This window comes from Cnephaeus nilssonii, assembly GCF_951640355.1.
Source record: "Cnephaeus nilssonii genome assembly, chromosome: 13".
Lineage (NCBI taxonomy): Eukaryota > Metazoa > Chordata > Mammalia > Chiroptera > Vespertilionidae > Cnephaeus > Cnephaeus nilssonii.
In genome coordinates this window covers 38,102,766-38,130,129 of record NC_137084.1, presented here as the reverse complement: position 1 = coordinate 38,130,129, position 27,364 = coordinate 38,102,766, and the positions used below count along the sequence as shown (strand labels likewise).

The window sequence follows — 27,364 nt, the reverse complement described above, 5'->3', positions numbered from 1 at the left end:
CAGCTGCAGATTGCGGCGTTGGGAGGGTTCTTCTGGAGGACAGGCTGGCCTCTTGTCTCTGGGGGTCTCATCCAAGGATCCTGGCTCTTGGAGGACGGAACCCTTAGGTAGTGCTTTCCCATGCTGCCTTGACCTCTAGGGCAGGGACCAGTCCCTTTCTGCTGCCCTTCCTGGGAGTCCGACGGGGGTGAAAACAGAGGCCCAGGTCAAGTGTCCCAGCAGTCAGGCACAGCCCAGCTTTCTGCCCCTGCACCCCCCACTCCAGAGTGATTTATTTTGTCTGCTCTGTGTCCTCAGGGACAGTGATAGCTCTTAGAGGTTGATAAATAAACAGAGGTCACAGCCTTCGGAGCGCGTTGATGCTGTGCCAGACAGAGATGGATCTGAGGGTCCTGCTCCAGAGGACGGCTGTGTGCGTGCGCGAGCGTGAACTGAGTAGGCAGGAAGGAGGCTAAGGGCAAGGGCTCTGGACCCAGACCCCTGGTGTGGGAATCCTAGCGTCACACTTTGACCAGCTGTGTGACTCTGGGCAAGATCGTTGCCTTCTCTGTGCCTCAGTTTCTTCTGCTGTAAAATGGGTATGATGATAGCACCTTTCTCTTCGGGTGGTTGTGAGGATGAAATGAGTACCATATATACATACACCTAACACAGCTCCTGATGCTCAGCAAATGCTCCCAGTATCTTGGTTACCGTTTTGATAGAGGCAAGCCTGAAAGGCTGGGAGAGGTCTGGGTGGAGAGTCCTGGCTGTGAACTCAGGCAGAAGGACGGGGCCCTCCCTCAGCCAAGCTAGCAGCTCTCAGGCTTTCTCCCACTAGTCACACAGTCAGGGCAGCCTGGTGAGCACCAGAGGATCCCCACAGGGACACTGCTCTGGCATGGTCCGGGGTGGTGACGCTCATGTGTAGAGTGAGCAGGCCCCTCCCTGATCCCCTGGCTTCCAGCCAGCCCGCTCGCTGTGGGTTCTTTGCCCTCCACCTCAACACGCCACACCTTACTTTAAAGTTGGTACTAATCACAGCCAGGACTGCTCAGCACTCGGAGACTTTGAGATGATCTTCATTGGGAGGTTTTTGCTCCTTTTAAGTGGGGCCCTTAAAAAGTGCTCTGGAGGATGGAGACCCTGGCTGCATTTCAGCCCCGTCGCCCCCTAGCTTTGTGTCCTTGGGCATCATAGCATTCTTGAGGCTTTCTTTTCTGGGAATTAGAAGCACTTGCTGCTCAAGGCTATTGTGGAGATTAAATAATATAACTTTTAAGGGCCGGGAATGCATGGTATCCTTTCCTTGACTGTATTGCTTAGACAGGAAGGACTCCCCCCGCGGCGAGGAAACACCTCCTTTTCTAAAACCGAAGAAAGAAGCCATCCTGGGGGAAAGTGAGAACTCGAGAGGCGAGAGGCGGGAGGGGGGGGGGTGCGGGGTGGGGAGTGTGTGAAGCCACTGGGAGGGAGAAGGCCAGCCTCCAAGCTTAGGACCTGAAGGTTCCCGGGACCTCTTCTGGTGTCTGCTGCCATCATCCCCGACCTGCACAACCAGACCCCCCACCCCCACCCTGCAGTTCTCCCCCTCCCCCATCTGAGCTGCAGTTCCCCATGTGAAAATATAAGACTGAGCTCAGTTCTGAGCTCATCTGAGCTGCGGTTTCCCATCCCTTGTTGGAGATAGGTAGGTAGGTGTTGGGTTATCCGGGATTCACAGAGGAAGGACTGAGGCTTGGAGGTCCGGGGACCCGCCCAGCGGGTGGGCACGGGCGCCGGTGCGGTCACGTGTGCGGCGTGGAGCCTGGCCGCGCGGTTTCAGGAAGGGGGCTGGGACATTGAGGACGCGTGGCCGGCCTAGGGGTGGGGTCTCCGCCGGGCAGGGCGGGGCGAGGGAGGAGGGGAGGGCGCCGCAACCAGGCAGAGCTCGGACCTTCCGCGCCGGGAGCCCCCGTAGAGGCGCGGGGCGGGCGGCCCGCCTCTCCCCCTTCCACGGGCGCGCACGCCGCCCGCCCTCCCACGGCTGCCCCGCGCTCCGGGCTGTTTCTCCCGCCGCACCGCGCCCGCAGCCGCTCGGAGCCTGCGGCCGGGGCCCTGGCGTGCGGCGCGGGCCTCGGCGGGGCCCAGGGCCCCGGCCCGGGAGGATGCGGCCCGGGGCGGCCCGGGAGCTGAGCAGGGCCCCCGCGCCGACCCTCTGGGGCCCCGGCCTCCGGAGCCGCCGCCGCCGCCCCGCCCCCGACAGACATGACTTCCAAGCCGCATTCCGACTGGATTCCCTACAGGTACGTGGGCGCCGGTCCCCACCTTTTCTTTAACTCGGGGGCGCGGCCCACCTCTCTCCACCCCGGAGGGCACCGGGCAGGGTCGAGGGCGCCGGGCCCGAGGCTGGCTGGGGTCACCGGGCGGGGCGCGGGGCACCCTCCGCATCTAGCCCAGAACTAGGAGGTTGGAGGTGCTGGACCTTCCCACCCCAACTTTGGGGGCCCCGGCGGACTGAACCCGCCTGTCTTGCTCCGCCCCTTATCCTCCTGGGTTGCTGGAAGGGGCCAGTGCGCTGGGCCTACGTGGGCCTTACGGTCCATGTGGCCGCCTGGGGAGGGAGCGCGCGTTGCTGTGAGCCCCCTCCTAGGCCCCGCGCGCCGGCTCACTCGCCAACATGGCCTTGCGCGCACTCCCATCCGTCTGCAGGCGGCCTCTCGGGACGGCCGCGCTGGGTCAAAGTCGCTCCTGCTGGTCCATTCCCACACTCGAGGCGTGAATTCCTGGAGACAGTTATTCTGAACCAAGAGCCCAGGCGGCTCATATACGCATGCACCATGCAGCTCTCCACACACACACACACACACACACACACACACACACACGTGCAGTGCTACACATCTGTACATGTACATATGCTGTATTTGGAGAGTACCTGACACCTACTACTCATTCACAAGTACTACTCATATCTTTCAGTGGCTCACAGGTCCACTTGCTAACAGGTCTATTCCTGGACACACACCAACTCACAATACACAGAGCTGCCTTTACCTGCACAAGAGCACTCAAGAGCCCAGGCACACTCGGATAAGCACAGCCAGGCACATGGCCTGCCTCAGTGACAGCCGGGCTTCCCCACCTGTGTGGAGGCTGGGGTAGGGGAAGGTCTCTGGGGCTTCTCACAGGTGCAGGCCTTTCCCCCATCCACTCTACCCAATTCTCTCCATTACCACTGTAAAGCAGCTCATTGCCATGGTAGCGCCAGATCCTTGGCCACCCATTGGCTCCTCGGTTGCCATGGGCTACAGGCCTGTCTCTAGGCCTCCCCGAGAGGCATGTGTGTAAAAAGGGTCCCAGACTGCTAGGGTCCACTCTGTTCTTGCCCACTCAGGTGCACATGCCTGTGGGTGGTAGAAACAGGCCTTCAGGGTCCGCCTGGTAACACAGCCTGCTCTCAGGAAGGGACCTGATTCCAATCACCCATAGACTGTAATCTGACAGAGCTCTTCTGTGAGTCTGTCCAGACAGCATGCAACATGGAAACCAGCTGAAACCGCCCGAGGCTTTGTTAAAGCAGATCCTTCTGCAAACAAGCACCTGTCACTGGCTTGGGGATTCAGGGTTGCTTTTGAGAACTTGCTGTTGTCTCTAATCTCGACTCCTTTGGGGGCTTCATGGCTTTCCAGGTTAGAATTTGTGGTGCCCCTCTCACCAACACACAAGTCACCCATAGGGCTTCCTGCAGACACATGTAATCACACCTCAGAGTCTCACATAGACCAGGGAGATAGTCCTATCAGGGGACTGGGGCTGGGCTGACTCAAAAGAATGGCTGCTGCGTACAGGGCATCTAGGCTGGGGGCACAGGAGGTTCCTGGAGCATCCTGGCTGTCTTGACACCTGTGGGCTGACCTTGTAGAAGACAGTGCAGCCCCACAAAGTACCATTAACCTTTGCTTGCCACCCGGCAGAGGTGCCTGGATAGTTCCTGTGGGCCGAGTGGCCTCTGGTGTGGGCGTACCTGTATGGGGTGAACGTGGCGGGGTGTTGGCCACAGACACTTAGGCGGGAGGGAAGGGGCAGCACTTGTGGCTGTGGATGTGGTGATGTGTTCAGTGTCTGGCAAACTGGGGACCAGGCCTGCTCAAGGCGTAAGGAAGCCCTCCCAGGAGCCAAGGACCAAAGCAAGCGGTTTCACGGGTCTTAGAAAGAGCCCGCCTCAGACGGGGGAGGCTTAAGCCTGCCTCTGGGAAAGGGGGACCTAGGAATGTGGGGTTGTCTCTGGGAAGGACTCTGCTCATCAGCAGGTGCCCACGGCACTGGCATCATGCAAGGAGTGATTTGACACTTGCCCAGCCCAGGCCCAACCCCTGCCCCCATTCCTTTCTTGGCCTCACGCTCCACCTGGAGTACAGAGTCCTGTCCCCCTGGGAACCTAGCCCTGAGGAACAACTGGACACCCATGTGGCCTCGCCCTGCTTGCTGTCCCATTGCTCTGTCACCCCTGCCTTTTTGCTCTGCAACAGGGAGGGTAGGTGTAGAGGGCGGGCCATACTTAGAAGTTGCCAGAATCTCTTCTGTCCCACTGGGGTCTTTTTGAGCATGCACTGCGCCCGAGAAAGCATTGGCCTTGGGGTGCAGGCTTCCGGAACGGGAGACCTGGGCTGAGAGGAGGAGATGCACCTTGCCTCCTGCATTAATGGGCTGCTGACTGCAGCCACAGCCCCATGCCTGTGTGATCACAGAGAAAACGGGGGCAGAAGACAGGCCCGGCCGTTTACATGCAGGTGGGGGGGGGATGGGTGCGTGTGCTTGTGCTTTGGCGTGAGGTTTCCCTAACGGTTGCAGCATGTCAGCTGGAATGTGTCATTGGGTTTGGGGCCGAGAGGTCGATTGATTTCTTGTTAACTCTGCTGGAGATGGTTGCACCTGTGCCCCCTGGCCTGGCTCAGTTTCTCTGAAGCAGTGATAATCGCTGGCAATCTTCTTAAGGGCAATTGTGGCTCCGTGTATAATGCTCACGAATTAATCTCACATTCTGACTTAGAAGGAAGCTGTTTCGTTGGAAGTTTAACAATTGGAATGATTTGCCTTTCATTTTTTTCTATTACAGCTAATTCCATTCCTGCCATATCCTCTTCATCTCTGTTCTTGAGGAGTGTTAAATGCCCCTAGTTCACGGCCTTCTGTGAGTTGTAGGTGAGAGTCAGGAAGGACCTCGAGAGGTGGGCGTGAGAGAGCCTGTGAGTGAGAGAGCCCGACCTCAGTGTTGCCCGCGGCTGTTCCTCTCGTCAGGCCATGAACTCCTGGAGAGCAGGGGCCTCAGCTGGTGCTTGGCTGTGTGCCTGGCATGACCCGGCACAGACAAGATGCCCATGACTTTGAATCAAAGTGGCACCCCCAGGTAGCTTTTAGGACATTCCTGGCCCCATCCGATTGTCTGCTCACCCAGGGACACAGCCCACCCTCCACAGTGGGGCTTCCGGGAGTCTCTAGGTCACAGAACGAGGCTCTCAGGGTCCTTCCAGGCCACGGAGTCCTGTGTGGGTGCTCCCCGTGCATCCCCAGGAACGCCTTCCACCAGAGGCCGGCTGTGACCATCAGAAAGGTCTTCCTGGGGGTGAGCTTACGCGTGTCTCTGGTTCCCTTCCACGCGCCCTTGTTAGGATCCTCCACCCCTTCCTCACTCTGCTTTCCAGGGAGCAGAGTGACTCCTGGTGAAGCCAGCCTCCTGGCTCTTGCGCTTCTGCCTCTGGTGGAGCCCCAGTCCCCAGACGCTATGGCCCAGGGCCTCCCCTGGTGAGGCAGGAGGAGCAGCACCCGTGCTCCTAGGTCCACGGTGACTCTCTCCACTCCTTCCTCGGGCCCAGGCGGGGTGCCTTCTTGCTGCTCCTGGGGTGGAAGGAACAGAGGAAACACAAAGCAGATGGAGCTGACCAAGGGACAGGACCCTGTGGACGCCCTCAGCCTGGTCTCTGCCCTCCTCCAGTGTGGGTCCTGCAGCCGCAGGCGGTTCCCGGTGTGGCCTGTCAGCCTGGGCAGAGTGAGGCCATGAAGTCCTCCCTCTGGACCCCTCCCTCTGGACCCCTGCTTCTGTTGCAGCCCTTGAGCCCTCCTTGCCCCATGGATGGCCTTGACTCCCTGACCAGTCACCTCGAGACCTCTGTAAACAGAACCCCAAAGTCTTTCCCCAGCTGATGTCAAGCCCCGTGCTGCCTGAGTGGGCAAGACCTGGGTGTTGGCACCCACATAGGCGACTTGACCTGTCAGGTGTCTCCTTGTCTTTCTCTTTGCTAGCTTTTCAGAGTCTCCTGAATTCCTCCTGTCTTGGTGAGCCGTTTAGGACCTCTTCCATCTCTGTCAACTGTGAGGCCTGCCTTGTCGTCAGGTCATTGGTTAACATGCTAATAACCAAGAGAAGCAAGATGCTGGAAACCTCCTTTGACTCTGGCATGACCCAGAAACCTTTGAACGTTTGTCTAATTGGACTAGCGTGCCGCTTGCATCGCCTCTCCTCGCCCACACGTTATCGTCGGTTGCTGGTCCCTGCGATTCCATGTGGGTGCCTGGCTGTTCTGTCTTCCCGTTTGCCCAGTAGGCCCGAGGACCTGCACCCTGACTTGCTGGGAACTTGGGCTTGCCCCTAGTGGTCACTTGTCTTCTGCTACTCAACCCGCCGTCCAGCTGTTCAGTCAGTCCCTTCCACAGTCTTCCCTGAGGCCTGCGATGGCCCGCTGACCTGCAGACTACAGTTTCTTACCCCGGCCGGCCGAACATCAGGCTGCATTCACAGGCTTCCAGCCTCATAGCAGCCCCCCACATTCTTGTTCCTTCCTGATGGTCCTCCTTTGCATGCCGAGCATTGGAACCACCTGGGAGACTTGCTTACAAGAGAGAGTGAGGTGGGGTATTGAGCCTGGGCATCTTCCCCAGCAGTTCCGAATTACCAAGTCAGGGCTGATGAGCTAGCAGTTTTAATGCACCTGGCTGGTAAGTTAGGACGCCAGTGGCTGGAATGGAGACACCTCATGGCTGGAGGCTGGAAGGCTCGTGAGCAGCATGGTTCTTTCCCTTCTCGAACTGCCCGCCTCCCATTGTTCCCATCCCCACTGTTTCCACAATGTTCCGAGCAGCCCTAGGCCAGTGATTTTCAGTCGGTGTGCCACAAGAATTTTTAAAACATGCAATACCTGGCTATTTAGTCAGAGGCACTGACCTCCTTTCCCTTAGATCGGGGGTGGGGAATGTCTGGCCTGCTGACAGTACAAGGCCCGTGAAATCATCCGGTCTGGCCCTGCCAAGGCTAATGGGGTGAGTTAATTCAACGTTTGACCAAATATAAATAGCAGGCTAATTTTTAAGTTGATAATTTTGTATGGCCCTTGAACGGTATTATGACCCTTGGCAGAAAAAGGTTCCCCACCCCTGCCTTAGATTGTCAGCACAATAGCCATCCGGTGTGAATGAATAAAAATGATGCCTACCTCTTTAGTTAAATTGGCAAAAAAATGTATTTTTTGGCGTGTCACAGAATTTTAGTAATTAGCTTATGTGTGCCATGAGATGAAAAGGGCTGAAAGTTGCTGCCCTGGGCACTGGATGCCTGGATGAGCTGGGTGGCTGGGAGGGTGTCTAGCGTTGGGCACAGGGGTTGTAGCCGGGCACCTGGGTGGTCTTTTCTTCCCTTTTTCCCAGGCCACTGTGCCTGAGGGGGAAGGAGGAGGACAGGAAGGGGAGGGTGAAGTGGGCATGGAGAGTGGGTCTGTCCCTGGGTTGGCCGGGCCCCCAGGCCCCTGTCAGCTCAGGTGGATTAGCTGGAGCATGTGGGGTGAGTCTGAGCAGGGGCGAGAATGGCTTCCTAACGACGCTGGCCTGTCTGGATTCCCAGCCCGCAGGAGAAGTGCCCCGCACTCGCTTGTCCAGCCTGGTTCACTCAGGTATCTGTCTGACCTCTGGGCCAGCAGGGGATGCACACAGAGGCTGTCTGTCTCCCTGGCTGGTGCTTTCCTGGGCTCCCTGGTCTGGCCCCCAGCAGGAGGTGACCGGAATGAGGGAGCCACCAGGGTCAGCGGGAAGACCATGCACCAGGGCCCCGCCTCCCGGCCGAGTCTCCTGGCGGGGCTGCAGCTGGCAGCCTGGGCTTGGCAGTGATTCCATAATTGGAGCCTGAGTCATTAAAGAGCCATTACTGTCTCCTCTCATGGTTATCGTTCAGTGCGGCCTAGAACAGCGCCTGTCGGAAAGGGGGGCTGGCGTGTTGGTGGGAGAGGAAGGTGCCTAGGAGGTGCTGCAGTGAGCGATGAGCAGGCAGGGCCTTCCTGTGTGTGTTTGTTGGGGGGGCGGGGGGGAGGGAAGTGGAGGCTGGGCTGCGGAGGAGGTGACCGCAGCTTGGGTTCCGCTCTCCCTGGAGACAGCCCTGTTGTCATTGTTCCCAACAACACGCTGCTGTGCACCAGGGACAGGTGTGTGCTCCAGACACACGGGTGCCAGGCCGAGCTTGTGCCTGCGGGCGACTTTGCAGCCTCCTGGGATCCCCGCTGCACCAGGGCCCTGCTTCCCTCCCCCGCGGGCCCCTCCTGGGGCCTAGTGCAGGTGTGCGTCTGTCCGCCTGGGTGGTCTTGCTCAGCCAGCCGCACTCTTACCCTCCAGCACATGCTGTTCCCCCAGCTGCCGCCCACCCTGCGCGCCCTCCTCCCCACTGCCCCACCACCTGGGGGAAGTGAGGTGGCAGGCGGGCGGGCAGCTCTCTGGCACTTCCAGGACATCTGAGTTTCTGGAATTCTTTACAGGCCGAGCCCTTGTATGCATCCATCTTTCTCTGAAGGCTGGCGGTTAAGTCTGTTCTGTCTGTACCCTGACCTGGGGACCGTGTTATTAAGGGGTGCGGCTCTTTGTCATTATCCCCTATCCGGGAATCGGGTGGGGCAGAGGAAGAGGAGTAATGTTTTCATGGAAAGCAGCCTCCTTCCCTGGGTGTAACGTGTGGAAAGTCCACGGCAGCGGGGCAGTGACCTGTGGTAGGAACCCCCCCCCCCCCATGCACAGATAAGGACACGAGGGGGGCACTGGGCAGGGCGGGCACAAGGGCTGGAACCATCTTTTGTCAGTCGGGCAGCCCTGTGACCCAGCAGTTCGGCGGCGGCTTTGCTAATGTGAGCTCACCTCTCAGCTGGATGTCACCTTTTCTAAAGGAACCATGCACCACGGAAGTCATCTTCTTCCTGCTCGGCCAAACCCACTGCCCGGAATGTCCCAGAGGCATGCCCCTGGCCCTGCCCTGTGAAAGGGCAGGTGGCCTGCGTCACCCCAGGAAGCCATGACACTCCTGCTGCAGGAGGAGAGCCAGCGCCGCGTGGAGGTGACCCGGGCTCCTAGGCCACGAGCACAGGACTGGGACTGCAGGCCTCCCGGTGCGTGCCCGGCCCAGCGCTTGGCAAGCAGAGCCCAGTTGGATGTCGGGCCCGTTGCTCCTGTCAGCCAGCTGTCATGCAGACCCAGCCCTGGCAGTGGTGCCCGCGGCGGACACGGGGACAGTAGCGTTTGGACCTGCCCTTCTCGGGCAGTGTGTATGCAGGTGCCTTGCCCTGGTGTTACTCAGGGCGGTGATGGCAGGTGGAGAGACAGGTGGAAGAGTTGTAGCCCCTCAGGCCCCGCAGGGCCCCAGGCACCTTGCTCTCTCTAGTACCGCCCCTCTTTCTCCTGAAACCCTGCTGCCCTCCAGCCGTGGGGCGTGCCTTCTGTGCCGGGACACCCACCATCCCACCCGTTGGCGTTTAGAAGATGGTCCCCGCCTCTGGTCCCGGCAGTGCGCTCGGCAGTCCCAGTGCAGCTGTGTGCTGTGAGGCAGGTGGGCAGTTTCAGGAAGACAGGTCTGACTTAGAGGCATGTCTGTTGGGTTTTCTCCTGGGCTGTGGCAGCTGAGGTTTTGGCAAAGAAGGCTGGTCTGTGCACAGCCCCAGATCACAGTCGGGGCTCCGCCGAGTGCGTGTCAGTAGGTAGGATGCCGTCGGTTTAAGGTATGCAGAGCCCTCGTCAGTGTGGCCAGGGGGGTGGGTGGTGGGCTGGCTGTGGTCATGGACTTCCTGCCGCTCTCCGGCTGCCTCCCCAGCCCGCAGAGACACAAATAGTTTGGATGAGCGGAAGGGACAGTTCAGGTGAATGAGTATTTCAGCCAGAAGGGCTGCTACTGCTGTCAGGAGGAGTGGAAATGGCTTCACTTGTCTTTGGGGTGATTGGACCTCATCTTTCCCCCGTCCATGCACACTGCACTCACCCACACACAAGCACGCCCACCTCTTACACAGGTAGATGCACTTGCACATTTGACACCTCCCGGTGTTTGCACATGCGCGAGACATACTTATAGCCTCACACACGCAAACCTCATGCACTCAGACATGTAACTGGGCCAGGGTGGCTGGGGGTTCCCAGAGCTCAGCCCCTCAGGCTCCAACCCCACCCCATGCAGCTGGCCTGACCTTGGTTCTTACAGAATTGGGGGCATAGGTCCCATGTATGTGCCTTGGACTAGAAAGAAAATTAAGTGGTTTGAATTACCAGCTCGCTGCTGTGCTCTGCCTTCCTGGGAGGCAGGGCCAGTCTGTGAGACGACGCTGCCTGTCCTGACACCTCAAGGGTTCGATGCCCTGGTGCTGCCTGGCGCCACGTCTGTGGCCAGGGAAGGGCCAGTGGCTGGTTGCTGGGTCGTGTGTTGCTGTGCCCACCCAGCCCCAGCCCTGCCCTGCGGGACTGGGTGGTCACGTGGCCGCACGCTCCCTTGGCCTCAGGGGGCAGTGTCAGCACCGCCCTGCCACCCGGAGAGCCAGGAGCTTGCTTTGAACAGAGGGGAGAGGGTCTGCCCCAGGGCCCAGCTTTCCCCAGAAGGACCGAGAGGCAGGGGAAGGAGTGGTGAGATCCGAGAGGGGCCCGAGTGGGCAGGTCCCTGGTCCGAAGCCTGGCCTTGGGCCTGGCCTGTGCCCGATGCCTCTGGACAGGGCCCCTTGGAATGCAGTCAGGCCCTGCTCAGGCGCCCAAGGGAAAAGCCTCCTGTAGCTCCGGGCCCAGGATCCCAGCAGGAGCTGCGCTCCCAGAGCACAGGACTGTAGTGCAGGCCTTTTTGTCTCCAGCTGGTTTCCCCATAGTAGCCTCACCCTTCCTCTCAGCCGTGATGGGAGGGGTTTAAAGAACCCAGATGTGCTGGGTGGGCTCTGGGCCGTTCCCTGGCACCTCGTGGGCAGGCCCTGAACACCCCTCTCTCCCTCCGCAGTGTCTTAGATGATGAGGGCAGCAACCTGAGACAGCAGAAACTTGACCGGCAGGTGAGTGAGCCTGCGGCCGGGCGGAAGGGTGGGCACTCACCATCCTGGCTGCCCCCTCCTGGGTGATCCTGACTGGTGGGGAGCCCTCCTCCCCCTCAGAGCAGCTCTCTCCTTTACCAGCTCAGCATTAGCACTGACCCGTACACGGGGCTTCTGCCACGCAGGCCACTGGGGGGCTGTGGTCCTGCCAGGACAGCTTCCTGGGCTGAGTTTTGCCTCCTTTTCCTGGACCCCAAGTTTTGAGGCACCAAGGACACGAGGCCTTGGCCCAGAGTGGGCTTTGGCCCCCACTGCGATCCCTAGAAGCAAGCTGAGCAAGAGGGCCTACTCTGCTCCCAGGCTGGGAGCCCTCCCTCGGGTGGAGGCGGTGGGCTGCCCCCTCCAGCCTGGTGACCCCTGTGCCTGTCCGGTGCCTCTGCAGCGGGCCCTGCTGGAGCAGAAGCAGAAGAAGAAGCGCCAGGAGCCGCTGATGGTGCAGGCCAACGCCGACGGGCGGCCTCGAAGCCGGCGGGCCCGGCAGTCGGAGGAGCAGGCCCCCCTGGTAGAGTCCTACCTCAGCAGCAGTGGCAGCACCAGCTACCAAGGTACACCCTGCCCTTGGGATGGACAGCCAGCCCGGGAGGCTCCACACCCCTCGGCGACTTCTGCTAACCTGAGGGGCCAGGGTCCTCTGTCAGGGTGTGTCCAGGCTGAGCGGGCCCCCCAGCCCGAGCCGACAGCTGAGTGGGGCCGGTGGAGGGAGGCTGGGACCTGGAACCTTGGGCTCCCGGCTCAGGTGCTGGAGCCAGAAGCTAAAACTTTATTGTCCAGGTTTCTGATCAGGAGAATTTCACCGAGACCAGGAGGCAGTTCCTAGGAGCAGAAGGTCTGCTCCCCACCGCTGTTCTGCCTCCTGGAGGAATCCGCCTCAGCAACCCACACCAGCCAGTGTCTCCTGCGGGACACCCATTGCCTCCCCTCCCCGGGCTCCCTGCGCCGCCGTCATCCTGGCTTCTGACCTGCAGGTCTCGCACAGGCCATGGTGACTAGCAGCCTCCAGCTCTCCCATCTTGGCACTCTGCTGGTCGGCAGAGCTCATCCTGGGGTGCGGGAGGGGTGGCTCCATTGCCTCCCTGAGCTCAGGACCCACCTGTAGGCTAGGGGAACCGAGTGCCCCAGGCTGAGCAGAGGGTTGGTCTCTCTGATCCCTAAGGAGGGACTCAGATGCAGTCCCACTGCCCCCTGCTGGCTGGTGCAGGTAATCCCAGTGCCTTCTCTGTCAGATGGTGGCTCTGCAAAGGTGGCATCTGGCTTTTGCAGTCGGAAGGAACCGTAGCCACCATGGCGCTCCCCTCCTCTGCGGCTCCCTCGGGTCCTGCAGCGCCAGCCACTCCGAGCTCCTGTAGTGGCCTCGGCTCAGGGCTGACCTTTCTCATCGGACTGTTGGGCCCTCTCCACGGCCCGGCACACAGTGTCTCAGGGTCTGAGCACACTGGGTCCCCTTCTCTGTGTCTTGGAGGGCAGCACCTAGTGCCCAGTCTTGGCACAGCACCCTGGACAAGCTCCGTGCCCTCCGTGTGCCCTCGTCCCACTGAGGAAACCCACTCATACTTGATAATCAAGGCACTTGCTAGTGGCTAAGCATGGTGCTGGGTGCTCTACCTGTGTCACCTCATTTATTCTTTACAGCAGCTCATCATCCCCACGTGGTCAGTAAGCATTTGGACTCCCAGGGGGTCACCGACGTGCCCGTGGCACATTGCTGTGAGCATCGGGACGAGGCTTTGCACCCAGGCCTGTCGGACTCCACACGGCCTTGCCACCATGTGGGTTACCTTCCTGACAGGGAGGTCTATCCGTGATTTCCCTGCATTGGCTTCCGTTCAGCACCCAGGGCCACAGCTGGTATGGCGGCACTCCACCGAAGAGGCCCTGCACAGGACGGGACAGGGACCTCAGCCCACGCCGCTGCCTGGGACAGCCAGCTCCGGCTGCTCCACGCACCCGGCCCCAGCCCCACCCTTCCCTGACAGCCCCTCCTCGCACTTGCTCCGTGAGCACTGTCCCGAGTGGCAGTGGTGCCCTGCAGGGAAGGCACCTGCTGCGGTGGGTCAGCCTGGCGCCTGACCGTTCGAGGCTGCACTTGGGATGGGAGCCTGCTCCTGGGACTTCAGGCCCTGCCAGTTTGGGCCGCAGGCCAACGCCTGAGGCTGTGAGAGAGTCTTACAAGTCACCGATGCGCAGTCGCGTTGGCAGGTGCCTCTTGAGCACGGAGCTGTGTACCAGGCCTGCAGGAGGGGCCAGCCTCAGAAGGCAGTTTCTGGTCATGCCACTCCCTGCTCACCTGTGACTGAGCAAGTCACTGACCTTCTGGGTTTGCCTCCTGTCGGGGAGGAAAATTCTCTCCAGACTTGGAACATTGAAGCAGCCGTCGTGCTTCGAGGTCCATCGTGAGGGTCCAGGCCAGGCTGGGTCCTGCTGCTTCTCCTGCTGGGCTCTGAGGCGGACCCAGCCCCAGAGGGCTGCTGCCCCTGTGGCGGGCTGGCCTGGGATTGGTGTTCCCTGGAGCGCCCCAGCCCTCCCCGCAGCACTAGCTTTCTCCTGCTCTGCCTCCTGCTGGCTCTTGGTGTTAAATACAAGGGGAGTTTCACCAACATGAGGGCCCGGGACCTGATTACAGGTCCCAGGTGTCTTGCAGCCCCCCTGGCCCAGGCCCAGCTTCACTGGGACCCTGGCTGCTCCACGCCCAGGACCTCTGTCCCCAGAACTGTGATCTATTCATCCGATTCTTAAGTATTTATTTTGAGGGCCTACTTTGTGTCAGCTTCCAGATTAGAGCTGGCAACCCGGGGTGAGCACAAGCGGGTGTGGCCACTGTTCCCTCCTGGACCTGACGGCCTGAGAGGGAGAGAGTTAAGCAGGTGGTCACAGGTGTGTCTGTGGGGAGCTCTGTGCGTGAGTGGCAGACCCCGCTCCCAGGGGAGGTCAGGGAGGCTGCCGAGGAGCTGGAATCTGCAGGAGGAGTGGGAGTGAGCGGACGGGGGGGGGGGGGGGGGCGGGGAGAGGGTGCATTGGGAGGCAGTGGGACAGCGAGGGCGAGGCCCCTGTGGCCGGAGGGAGTCAGGTGCACAAAGAGCACGGTGTGACTGGGACCTGGGCCTGGGAAGTGAGGAGTGTGCGGTTCGGCCAAGGCCACGGCGAGGGAGATGGAGGACCAGACTTGCAGGAGAACGTTGGTCTTCATAAGAGCAATGAGAAGCGGTTCTGGGACTTGGAGCAACTAGGGTTCTATGTGGAGAACTTGGAGGCCACCAGCTGGGACCCGCCCGAGGCCTCTGTGCCGCTCCTGGTGTTCCGGATGTCTCTCCTCCCTCAGGGCGCTCTGCACCCCAGGCCACCATGGGCTCGGCCCCTCAGGGCAGGGCAGGGCAGGGTCCCTGAGCATGGCCCCAGTTGTGGTCTCTTCCAAGAGATGCAGCCTTTTCTGTCTTCATCCACCTTATCCCATACACGCTCCCGCCCCTGCCCTGCCCCAGCTCGAACAGTTGGCTGGCCCGGAGCTTGGAACGCTCCTTGGTTGGTCATGGTGTGGGCAGGCTGGGATGCCACCTCCCTGTCCCGGGCCCCTGGGCCTGGTAGAGATGGGTGGTGCGGAGGCCCTGCCGGGTTGGGGAGGCTGGAGAACGTGCTGGGAAGTGTGAGTCGGAGCTCTGGTCTCACCCAGGGCCCGTGTGTGTGTCTCTCTCTCTCTCTCTCTCTCTGTCTCTGTCTCTGTCTCTGTCTCGGGCCCTCTCCTAACAGTTCAAGAGACCGACCAACTTGCCAGTGTGCAGCTGGGAGCTGCCCGCCCAACAGCACCAGCCTCAGCCAAGAGAACCAAGGCAGCGGCCGCCGCAGGGGGCCAGGGCGGGGCCTCGAAGAAGGGGAAGAAGGGGAAGCACAAAGGTTGGCTTGCCCCCTGACCCCCCGCTGGAGGGCTGGGAGGCTTATCTTCCCCACCTGGCGGCCAGGGACGGGGTGGGAGGCCCGGGGAAGGCACCAAATGGCACTCAGAGGCCCCATCTAGCTCACGGGGCACCTGGGCTGGCCTGGGGGTGAGGACAGGCCCTCCATACTGCTAAGAAGGGAAGTCCAGCTCAGCTGTGGCCCCCGAAGCCCCTCCCCTGCCCTGCCCAGCCTGAGCCCTCTGCCTCCATCCCGAGCCAGGACACTGTCCCGTGGGGCTTGCAGCCTCCCAGTCACCCTGGGCCTCTGCACCTCCCCGGGCTCAGCGCCACCCTCAGGCCCACAGACCAGTCCCCCTGCTCCTCTCTCCAAAGGTCCCCAGGGATCGGTACGCTGGCCCCTGCCCCGAGTCCGGTTTCTGTGGGCTGGACACCTTGTCTCCTCAGCCACGTGTGTGCCCAGTGGTTTCCAGGCCTCTGGTCGTGGTGGGACGGTGGGGGCCAGGCCTCGCTCAGTCACCGAAGCTATGGCAGCTGGGGAGGAAGGGGACATGGGATGGGAGAGCCTCCGTGTGGGAAGGCGCGTGTGCCAGCCGCAGCCTTTTCGAAGGGCCCGTGTGCTTTTGCTGAGTGGGAGCTGACGGTGTGTCTGTGAGAGAAGGAAGTCAGCGCTGATGGCTCGTAGCTGCCACGTCCGTGAGCGCGTGAGGGCCTCGTGTGGTGTGGATGGTCCTTGTTCTCTGTTGAGTCTTCTTCACTGTGAGCTGGCTTTGTCGGCAGCTGCCGTCTGCCTAGGGATGTGAGGCGTTTCAAACCAACCCTCAGCAACTAATTCTGGGGACAGCGGAAGTGACAGAACCCGTGCCCCTTCAGAGCTTACCGAGCATTAAGAGGCCGACAGCAATCATTAGTTTTTTAAAAGTCAGTTTTGCAAGTAAAGTTCTGCAGAGGGTCCCCCCCACTCAGCCCTCGCCCTCTTCATGGACGTCTGTGGGTCCAGCTCTCCTCCGCCCCCCCCCCCCCGCCCCCCGGGACTCAGAAGTGTCCCTGGCCTGCAGGCGCCGGCGGGCCAGCGGCTCTGGCAGAAGACGAGTCTGGGGCGCGAGGCCCAGTGCAGATCCTGACTGTGGGCCGGTTGGACCACGCCCAGGACGCAGGGGCGACAGCAGCTGGTGGGGGCACTCAGCCCAGCGGGCAGGACCTCCGTGCCACGATGCAGAGGAAGGGTGAGCCCCGTGGGGGTCCAGTGACACCCCCAAAGCTCAGTCCCAGGTTCTCAGATGCACCCTTCTTGGGGAGCATGACCCTCCTGTGTCTCTTCCAGCCCCTCCCAAACCCTGGTGCGAGTGAGGCACAGGAGACCGATGGAACACGTGGGCAGGGGCCCCTAATGAGGCCACGTTCAGAGAAGTATGAACCAGGGTAACCAGCCAACCCACAGCCCAGCCCTGTCTCCCCCACTCCTGTCACCTGCCCCCAAGGAGGCCCTGGCTTTGGGGACAGTTTCCGCTCCCTTTGGTCCCTTTGAAAGCTGCTTTTGTAAAATGTTCCCTGTCTGCTGAGCGAGAGCAGGGCCGGGATGCTGAGAGGCAGGGCAGGTCCTGGAAACCTGCCAGGGTAGCTTCCCCACTGGGAGCCCTGCCCAGGGAGCCCCTGGTCGGCGGGGGTGGGGGGGGCGAGGGAAGCCCAGCAGTGCCCCACATTCATGGAATCAGAAGGAGGTGGAGAGGGCGTTGGGTGGGGAGAGGCACACAGACGGGACCTGCCGCAGGCTGGGAGGGGAGGAGTCCGCCCTGCGCTTCCGCCAAGGCCTCGGGAAGCCTGGGGCCAGAGGAGGCTCCAGCACAGGGTCAGCCGTCAGGCCTGGCTGCACAGGAGGAGGCATTGCGGGTGCTGGAGAGGAGGGGGTCAGAGGGACTGACCTGAGGCTTGGAGTGGGGGCACAGACCCCAACAATCATGGCCAGTCCCAGCATGTACCTGAGAGTGTGCCCTTGTGTGTATCGGGACATCTGTGGGCATTGTGTGAATGTGTGTGCACCTAAGGCCTGGGGTGTGTGCATGCAGGTATGGATGACGCGGTACCTGTGAACAGGTGTCTGTCTGGGTGTGTGTGTGACCACGCCTCCCACCTGCTCCTTTCTGGGTGTGTGTGTGTGTGACCACGCCTCCCACCTGCTCCTGCCTGGGTGTATGTGTGTGTGACCACGCCTCCCACCTGCTCCTGCCTGGGTGTGTGTGTGTGTGACCACGCCTCCCACCTGCTCCTGCCTGGGTGTGTGTGTGTGTGTGTGTGTGTGTGTGAGTGACCACGCCTCCCACCTGCTCCTGCCTGGGTGTGTGTGTGTGTGTGTGTGACCATGCCTCCCACCTGCTCCTGCCTGGGTGTGTATGTGACCACGCCTCCCACCTGCTCCTGCCTGGGTGTGTGTGTGTGTGACCACGCCTCCCACCTGCTCCTGCCTGGGTGTGTGTGTGTGTGTGTGTGTGTGTGACCACGCCTCCCACCTGCTCCTGCCTGGGTGTGTGTGTGTGTGTGTGTGACCATGCCTCCCACCTGCTCCTGCCTGGGTGTGTATGTGACCACGCCTCCCACCTGCTCCTGCCTGGGTGTGTGTGTGTGTGACCACGCCTCCCACCTGCTCCTGCCTGGGTGTGTGTGTGTGTGTGTGTGTGTGTGTGACCACGCCTCCCACCTGCTCCTGCCTGGGTGTGTGTGTGTGTGTGTGTGACCATGCCTCCCACCTGCTCCTGCCTGGGTGTGTATGTGACCACGCCTCCCACCTGCTCCTGCCTGGGTGTGTGTGTGTGTGACCACGCCTCCCTCCCTGCTCCTTCCTGGCCCAGGCATCTCCAGTAGCATGAGCTTTGATGAGGAAGAGGAGGATGAGGACGAATACAGCTCCAGTTCCTCCCAGCTAAACAGCAATACCCGCCCCAGCTCCGCCACTAGCAAGAAGTCCATCAGGGTGAGTAGGGTGGACGGCAGTGTGGGGCTGGTCACTCACCCAGGCTGCAGGGGAAATGAGTGTGGAGAACTGATGGTGAGTGGCTCGCTGGGGCTGGGCCTATGGAGAGCTGCTCAGGCCTGGGCTCTCCCACCCACCCCACCCCCCCTCCATCAGGTCTCTTCGCCAGGCCAGGAGGGTGGGGGAACTGGAGTTGGACAGGATGACCTAAGAACCTGCCCCTGTCCTCCATCTCTACCCCCAGGGATGGCTGAGAGAGGGAAGGGCTGGGAAGCTAGCTGATGACCCCAGGGCCAGGCTGGCCGGCCTGCATCCAGGGACCGTGTCTCATCTCCACCACCACCACATAAAGGGTCAGCTCTGGACTCCAGACCCCCAATTTCAGCTACTCGGGGTCCCACTCTCTCCCCTGTAGGAGGCAGCCTCAGCCCTCAGCCCAACAGCCCCAGAGCCCTCGGCAGAAGTTGAGGTCCAGGATCTCGAGGAGTTTGCACAGAGGCCAGCTCCCCAGGGCATCACCATCAAGTGCCGCATCTCGAGGGACAAGAAGGGGATGGACCGGGGGATGTACCCCACCTACTTCCTGCACCTGGACCGAGAGGACGGGAAGAAGGTGAGGTGGGCCTGAATGTGTATTTCACCTGCAGGCTTGAGGGCCAGGGGCTGGGATGTGACTGGCAGCCTCAGATCCCACACCCACCTCTCAGCTCCCCCAGAGACAGAGGCCCTCGTGCCTGGTCAGTGCGCACCTTTGTGCTGCCAGTGCGTGTACCTGTGTGCACACCTTTGTGCTGCCAGTGTGTGTACCTGTGTGCACCTTTGTGCTGCCAGTGCGTGTACCTGTGTGTGCACCTTTGTGCTGCCAGTGCGTGTACCTGTGTGTGCACCTTTGTGCTGCCAGTGCGTGTACCTGTGTGCACCTTTGTGCTGCCAGTGCGTGTACCTGTGTGCACCTTTTTGCTGCCAGTGCGTGTACCTGTGTGCACCTTTGTGCTGCCAGTGCGTGTACCTGTGTGCACACCTTTGTGCTGCCAGTGCGTGTACCTGTGTGCACACCTTTGTGCTGCCAGGGTGTGCATGTGTGTGAGCACACTGTTCAGGAACTGAAGCAAGGAAGGGACAGTCCCTCGTGTGAGTGCAGGGGGTGAGCGGCACCCGTGATTGTGTGCGGATCCGAGGCTGGGTCTGGAGTGTAACTTACTCTGCTTCCCCAAGGTGTTCCTCCTGGCGGGAAGGAAGAGAAAGAAGAGTAAAACATCCAATTACCTCATCTCTGTGGACCCTACAGACTTGTCTCGAGGCGGGGACAGCTACATCGGGAAACTGCGGTACCAGCGCTCCCCCAGGAGGGGGTGGGCAGGCTCTCTAGAGGGAGGAGATCTAGGCCAGGAGTCAGACCCTCTCCTCGGGTCCTCTGTCCCTCAGATCCTACTCTGCCAGCCTAGAGCCGGACTTGGAGGTGGGCCTCACACACCCACCCCAGGCTGCTCCCAGCCAGGTGGGGCACAGGCCCACCCTGAGGACGGATCAACCCCCAGGATGTCCCTGATGATGTAGGCCACCACGAAGGCACCTTGGCCGTGGTCAGCGCTGAGGGGCAGGGCTGAGAGTGAGGCCTTGACGGAAGAGAGAATCGCTTTGGGAGAGGAAGGCTCTGAGCCAGCCTCAGGGGGAGAGGGTTTGCTGAGGAACGGAGGGCCAGATTTGGGGAGCATAAGTCAAACTGAGAGGTAAGGAGCCAAAGCTGTGGAGATAGGGCTGGACCGAGACTCAGGCGGGATGGGACAGGCCAGCTTGCCCAGTCTGCATGGCGCACTGCGTCCCCTCTGCGGTCCTGCCAGCTACCATTCCGTTTGCTCACGTCTGTTCCTCCAGGGAGACACTCTGTGGCACCCTGACTTCCCTCCCTGAATTTACCCCTGAACCAAGAGGTTCTTTGATTCAACTCAGAGCAAGTCCAGGCCTTTTGCCCTTTAAGATGGGGAGTCAGTGAGCGGTGTGCCCCCCCCCCCCCCCCCCCCCGCCACTGGCTCCTGGCTTCGCCCAGAATGCTTTGCAGGCTCCTCATAGGATAGGCTGTTAGCTGTTTGCGGCCCTGGGCAGAGGGTGGGTGACCCTGTACTGATCGTGCCTGCCCTGCAGATCCAACCTCATGGGCACTAAGTTCACCGTCTATGACAATGGAGTCAACCCCCAGAAGGCATCCTCCTCTACGTTGGAAGGTGGGACCCTGCGTCAGGAGCTGGCCGCCGTGTGCTACGTGAGTCCCGGTTCCTGGGTCTCTGGTCTCCAAGTAGGATGTGACGGTCAGGACTGGCTGCCTGATCTGTGGGCTGTCCCCGTGGAGGGGCCCTCTCCTCTCTCTGAGTGCAGACCCCAGGAGGCCATCTGCCTGGGAGAGCCCAGCCCCAGAGCCTCCTGCAGAGGAGGGGCCGGAGGCCTGGGTTTTTGTCTGTGCATCCCTTCCCTCCTCCCTCTAGCGTCCTGATGGACGAAAGGCCCTTTGCGTTATCATCTTACTGAAGGCTCAGTCTAAGAGCTCAGTCTTATTATTTTTTTAATTATATCGATGAGGAAACTGAAGCTCAGAGGTGGGTCACTAGCCAGTGTCACACAGCTCAGACCAAACTGAAAGTACAACGGATTTCACTTCATTTTAAAATGAGGGATTGGTACCCCCATCAACTTGGGCTAATTGGGAATCCATAGCTGTTTGGCTGTTTTGTACGATCCTATGGTGCCACCTGCTGGTCAGCTTTGGGGAGGCAGTCCGAATCTCAAACTACTGAGTCCCAACTATGTTCCAGGTACTGTTTGAGGGACTGAGAATATAGTAATGAACAAGAGACATAAACATATACCCTTATGGGACTTAAACCCTTAGTTTAAGGAGATAAGCTATAAAATAGACAAAAGCAATATATGTTCCTGATAAATGCTAAGATGAAAAAAATAAAAGGGGGAGGGCTGTGAAGTGTCCAGGTGTGTGTGTGTGTGTATGTGTGTGTGAGCTTTTAGGGGGATGGCAGGGAGGGCCTCACCGAGGTAGCACTGGGGCAAAACCCAGAAAGAAGTGAGAGCCAGCCATGTGGGTGTTGGGGAGAGTACCATACAGAGAGTACCATCCAGAGTGCCTGGACGCCTGGCATATGGGGAACAGCAAGGAGGGCGGCGAGTGCAGGGAGAATAAGAGCTGCCCTAGGGGTAACGGGTCTTCAGCTTTTACTCTGAACTAGAGAGGAAAATGATATGACTTAACAGGACTACTGGCTGCTGTGTGGAGAGCAGGTGGCAGGAGGGGGAGGGGCCAGGGGTGGGAAGGAGGAGTCCACTGAGGTTTTACTGTGAGCTCAGTGAGAGGGTGGTGAGAGTGACCGGATTCTTGATGTAATTTGAAGGTAGAGCTGACAGCATTAGCTGATGGATTAGAAGGTGGGGTGTGAGAGAGGAGTCAGGTATGACCCCAGGTAGTTTGCTGACTTGCTGTTGAGTGAAGCAGAGAGGACTGTACGGGGAGCTAGTTAGGACAGGGACTCAGGAGTTCGCGTCTGGACGTGCTAAGTTTAGATGCCTGTTAGAGGTTCAGGTGGAGATGGTCAGAACTAGCTCCTCTCTCTCCCCTTCCTCCAGCCTCCCCAGTAAGGCGAGTCCTCAGGTGGCCACTGTTCTCTGTTTCCCAGGAGACTAACGTCTTAGGTTTTAAGGGACCGCGGAAGATGACTGTGATTGTCCCAGGCATGAACATGGTTCACGAGAGAGTCTGTATCCGGCCCCGCAACGTGAGTTTCTCCCCCACCACACCCGCCCCCTCATCCCAGCCTCTGCATGCGCTCCTCAGGGCAGAACGCCAGCTAGTGTGACTGCATGGGAGGCAAAGTGTGAGGAGCCCGGGGGGTCTGGTGAAAGCTGAGGACCCCAGCCCTGGGCCCGATCCCATGGCCCTGGGTTGGTCACCGAGCCAAGGCTTCTCCCCCAGGAGCATGAGACGCTGCTAGCGCGCTGGCAGAATAAGAACACGGAGAGCATCATTGAGCTACAAAACAAGACACCTGTCTGGAACGATGACACGCAGTCCTACGTACTCAACTTCCACGGGCGCGTCACGCAGGCCTCCGTGAAGAACTTCCAGATCATCCATGGCAACGACCGTGAGTGTCTGCCCCGATGCGTGGCTGCCCGCATGCTCGCCAGGCTCGGCTCAGGGCTCGGCTCGCCGGCCCTGCCATGCAGCCAGTGCCGCGGACGTGGTCGCACAGCTTAGATTAGCGATAGAGAGCCGTACTGCCTGGGAGACCGGGAGGACCAGTCTCCGGGTGGGAATGTCTCCCTTCGCCCCCATCTCCTGGTGTTTGTATGCTCCCTCTGTCCTGCCCTGCCCCCAGCTGGTCTGTTTCACCTCCCATGAGAGTCCCTGGGTACCTCTGCCTCTCGCTTCCTCTTCCCTCTTGTGATCTGGGTGTCTGTCTGTCTTTCCCGTCTCTCCCGTCCGGACTGTTCCTGTCTGCACGGTGCCTGGCTCCAGCGGACTACATCGTGATGCAGTTCGGCCGCGTGGCAGAGGACGTGTTCACCATGGACTACAACTACCCGCTGTGTGCGCTGCAGGCCTTCTCCATTGCCCTGTCCAGCTTCGACAGCAAGCTGGCCTGTGAATAGAGGCCTCCTCATGTCCGTCGGGGTTGCCCAGCCCGGAGTGGAGCTGCCTGCCTGCCCCCTGTACATAGGCCTCCTGCCAGATGAACCTGTGGCTCTCGGTGGGCCCCCGGGCCCAGCCAGCCAGGAACTGGCTCTGCTGCCTCCCCCGTTGAGGCAGAGAAGTGGGGTGTGTGTCAAGGGCCCACAGTGAATTCTTCCTGTGCCCCAGGATCCACACACACACCCGGTCTTGGGTTAGCGTCCTGCTGCAGTCGTGTTTGCCAAGCTGCGAAGGCAGGAAGAGGTGTAGGGAGAGAGGAAGCACAATGCCGGGCTGCTGTGGCCCAGCCACCCACTCAACCCCCGAGTCGACGACCACGGATCCCGACAGGGAGGGGCACAGTGAGTGTGTGTGTGGAGGGCCGTCACGTCACACAGCGAAGGGCTTGGTAGCCGAGCCTGGCCCTTAACTGCAGAAAGTCCCCTGGCTTCAGCAGGCCTCAGCAGGCCTGGGAGAGGTCACCAGGCAGGGGAAGGGTCAGTGGCAGGACCCTGTCAAGGTTGCAGGGGCCCGGCTGTGGGAACTGCCTGGTGGCCTCGGGTTCTAGCTCATCTGATTTCTCTAGGTTTTCTCTGTGCACAGAGGCGGCAGGAGGCCAGCCCTCAAGGCCAGCTGCCTTAGAGGATGAGGCCTGCAGGACACAGGCTCAGCGTACGGGAGGTGCATGGAACAGGCGTCCTGGGCCAGGCTGTCCTGGGAGCCCTGCCAGCTCCAGGAGCTCTCTGCCCAGCAGCCTCTGTACAGGAAACGGACGGCCTAGGTCACCAGCCCGGACTCCACACAGGTAGGCGTGCCCGGGCCGGGGCTTCAGCTCCTGCTGCAGTGAGCCGCGGTCGTGGCTGCTGAGGGCCGCCCTGCGTGGTCCTCAGGAGGACGGGACAGGCTGAGGAGGGCAGGGAGTACTGCAGAATCGCTAGAGAGGAGAGGTGGCAGGGCCCTTAGAGATCAACTAGTACAACTCTGCCACCACAGGCAAATCCCCCCAAAAATGGTACTTGCCTGGTGAGTGGCCAAGTCAGAGCTTCAGCTCCCTGGATTTCTGTGTTCCCACCATCCCCCCAGAAACTGTTATCTGTGGCTTTCGGGCCTTCCCAGGGCCCAGTCCGGATGCTCTCGCCCCAGGTGAGATGGTGCGTGTTTGGGGTGGGGTGGCTATAGACTGAAATGGGAACTATTTCAGTGGATTGGCAGTTCCCTGCTAAAAGCCGTCTGGCTTTTTGCACGTCAGACGGATCAGGGCTGACCGTGTCTGGCTCCCCCAGAGAGCAGGCCTAGCGAGGCTGCTGCCCATTTTTGCATGTGGGTGTGATGGGCGGTGCGTGTGCCGGGTGGGGCCTGATCTCTCCCCCCCCCAACATCCTCTTCTCCCCGAGGACATGGGAACTCCTCTCTTGCCTTTTTGTCATTTTCCATGGTCCACACTGGCGGAGGCTACTTGCCCAGATGGAGAGCAGGTCAGTGGGGAGCAAGCAGTTGTTCCTCCCTTCAGAGTAGATGTGCTTGAAAAGGCTGTGTAGAAATTGATGCTTTAAAAACATGTCAGTGAGGTCTGCCGCGAGGTGAAGGAGTTGTTATGACTTGGGTGGAGGCAGTGTGCTCTCGTTTCCCTGAAGTACAGGTTTCCCGTGGAATACTTCGAGCAGGGTTGTCTGTCACAGCCCCGATCGCCCACACCCGGGCGTTTCCTGGAGGCCTCTCCAGTGGGACCGTTCCGAGGGCACTGGGCTTTCTGTAGAGGGCTGGCCCACTTCCCAGGGAACCTTGTGGTGCCCTCCTCCTTCCCATGGTCCCGTTTGGCGCTTCCTTTTCTGACGTGGGGAAGAGACCTGTTGCCAGTTGGGATGATGGAAACTAGATGATCTCTATTGTCTGGTCACGCTGTTGCTCTGAATGTGATTTTAAGGCAGAACAGCTGGTGCTGTATCCCAGTGAGAGGGGATCCTGGTGGCAGAGTGGAGGAACCAGAAGCACAACGGCAAACTCCCGCTTTCTCCTCCAGCGCACGGGAGCCGGGGTTGGCTGTGTTTTGGTAGGACCCAGAATGTGGGCTGAGCTGCTCGCTGGTTGTGCAGAAGGGTAGCTTAGCAACAAGACCCTCTGTTGGGCATTGAGTGACAAGCAAGAACAGTTGTCACCTGCTCGAGACCCAGCCTCAGGTCTATTCTTACGGCCCTGTTCCTGGTGACACTGGCTGTCCTGGTCCACTGGCCCCAGGACCCACACACACACCCGAGAGCTGTGGGCCCAAAGACTCGAAGCTGCCAGGGCCCCGCCTCTCTGTAGTGAGTTCTTGCCCTCCACCCAGATGGCCCTTGGTCGGGCAGGGCACTCGATGATAGGATGGGCAGTCCCTGTGGGCGTGGGGCAGCTGGGACCGTAGGCACCCCTTCTGGGACTGCTCCTGGCTCTGTGACTCCTTTTGGGGCCACACCCCAAACCTCTACACCCTCTGCCCAGAACAGTTCTTCTGCAGAGTGGTGACATTCACTTCCCGCCTCCACTTTTTCTTTCCTTCTGGCTCCAAGGTGCTCTGTGTCTGTCTGCATCTCTGTGTCTGTGCGTGTTTGGGGAAAAGGGCAATCTGCTAAGAATCAACGGAAGTTTGTTTCTAAGAATGAGCAGAAAAGGGTTAAGGATGCAGTGAACCTGCAGACTCTGTTCATTCCATTTGGGCTCTGTTAGGAAGCGCGTCTCCCAGGGTCTGATTCGGAAACATGGTCTGAGAAAGTTGTCAGTTCCCATTCTGCGTTACCTGGGGACACCTGTGTTGTGTGCACGCTTTTGGATGAACCTGAGCATATTCTAGTGACTGTGCCTTAGAAAACACTAGTTCAGGAGGAGCACGTAAGGTCCCGCCATGCTGAGGACAGGTGCTGGGAGTATGTAACCGCAGGCGTGAAGAGGGCCTTTGGAGTCCGCCTCCCAAAAAGGGCAAGAAAATTGTGTAAGTTTTTCTTTGTCTACAAAGAGCAGGGCATTTGCCTCAAACTGAGCAAGCAACAGCGCTGATTTCACACTAAGAGCTCCGTGCGTCCTCGCAGTGGGGTCTGCAGGGAGGGGAGATGCTGGGCTGGCACGTCTGTGGCTGTTACCAAGCACAAATCCCATCTCCCCCGAGTCCTGGTTTCCCCTGACTCAGCGACACTGGCCTTCCCCTCTAGAAGTCCTCACCCTCGCCGGGATATGGTGTGACCTCAGCACACCTCTCGGGATAGCCGAGTGAGTCTTCCTCGTGGTGCCCGGCTTGCGTGGGCCTGACTCCCCTGGGTTCTGGCTTGTTGAACTTGTAGCAGCCCCAGGAACAGGCCAAAGGATGGGCTCTGGCTTGAGTTTGATAGTCACCTGCCCTCATACTTCCAGTTTTCTGTCATCTCAGGATACAGGGGCAGAGGCAAGCAGGACTGGGACAGGTTTGGCTTTTTAATTTTCCAACCAAGCTGAGAAGCAAGTTGGTCTTACAGAAAGCATTCCTGTACTTCATGGCTACTAGCATGTGATTTTGAGCAAATCAGGAGGCTGGACTGTCAGTGCTTGCAGTGGGAATCAGGGTGGCTGGGAGTTGACCCTTGCTTTCATCACCACCGTTTCTAGCTCATCATTGTGCCTTTGTTCTTCCCTAAGATGTCACACCCCTTCCCTCTTCTGTTCTATTGCTCCCTTCCCCACCCTCCCCCACCCCCTGCCCCAGTCAAGGTCCAGGCAGAGCTGAGACGAGGCTGGTGGGAGAGTCCTAGAGTGACTTGGAGTGGCGCAGAAAGGGAGCGGGACTCTGGCCCTTTCCTGTGTTTGGTGACGAAGGGGGTCTTGGTCAGGATGGGTGACACTTCTCTTGCTGAGAACACAGTTAGCCAGTTTTCATAACGCTTACAATGTGTATGTCTATTTGCACAAGACCGTCTTTTCCTATTTTGGAGTGGTCAAACATTTATTTTTGTTCAAGATTATCTGGAGTTTTAGATGAACTTGCAAAACTGTGCTTTTATTGACTTTTTGAATAAACTCTTTGGTATTCTGGAGCAAATGTATTTATTTATTGGTATGTGCAATGACAAAGTTGGTATTTTCCCACGTTATGTATGTTGTATAACTTAAGTGTTTGTCTAAGTACAGACCATATATCATCAAATTAAACTTGAACTATTTCAACCCTACTGTGTAATTTTTTTCCTATAACAGGAGAAAAAAAACCACATGTTTTTTACCTAAAAGTTTTTTTTCTACAGCATTCAATCCTTACGAGCCTCAGGGAGGAGGCGGAGGATGGTGGTAACAACAACAGGTGGGTCTAAGCTGTCCTCCCTCTGGCCTGGGCTCTTCGAGTTTAAGGCTGGCAGAACCACACGCAGAGGCTGGGAAGGGCTGGAAGAATGGTAAGGACAGAAGTATGTGCATTAGACAGTCCTCCGCAGGGTCAGCTGTGCCAACCGGAAGAAGGCTGTTGGTTCCTGAGTACCTGTGAGGGCCTGGCCCTACCTAGAGCGCCCCCCCCCCCCCT

General features: G+C 59.7%; 1 protein-coding gene across 3 annotated transcripts; it reads left to right on the top strand.

Annotated features, from left to right (window-relative positions):
• The first annotated feature begins 1,889 nt into the window (after positions 1 to 1,889).
• TUB (TUB bipartite transcription factor) lies at positions 1,890 to 27,364 on the top strand. Of its 3 annotated transcripts, XR_013814361.1 has the most exons (13): positions 1,890 to 2,264; positions 11,231 to 11,282; positions 11,704 to 11,866; positions 15,063 to 15,206; positions 16,264 to 16,431; positions 18,052 to 18,173; positions 18,589 to 18,786; positions 19,389 to 19,501; positions 20,316 to 20,433; positions 21,854 to 21,952; positions 22,150 to 22,321; positions 22,696 to 23,055; positions 25,104 to 27,364. XR_013814361.1 is itself a non-coding variant. In XM_079787236.1 (12 exons), exons 1-12 carry the CDS (start codon positions 2,227 to 2,229, stop codon positions 22,827 to 22,829), a joined length of 1,521 nt encoding a protein of 506 aa, XP_079643362.1. In that variant the 5' UTR covers positions 1,890 to 2,226; the 3' UTR covers positions 22,830 to 27,364. The 3 variants fall into 3 exon arrangements, 2 of the variants coding, with proteins under 2 accessions (XP_079643362.1, XP_079643363.1); XM_079787236.1 differs by having other exon boundaries at positions 22,696 to 27,364; XM_079787237.1 differs by lacking the exon at positions 16,264 to 16,431 and having other exon boundaries at positions 22,696 to 27,364.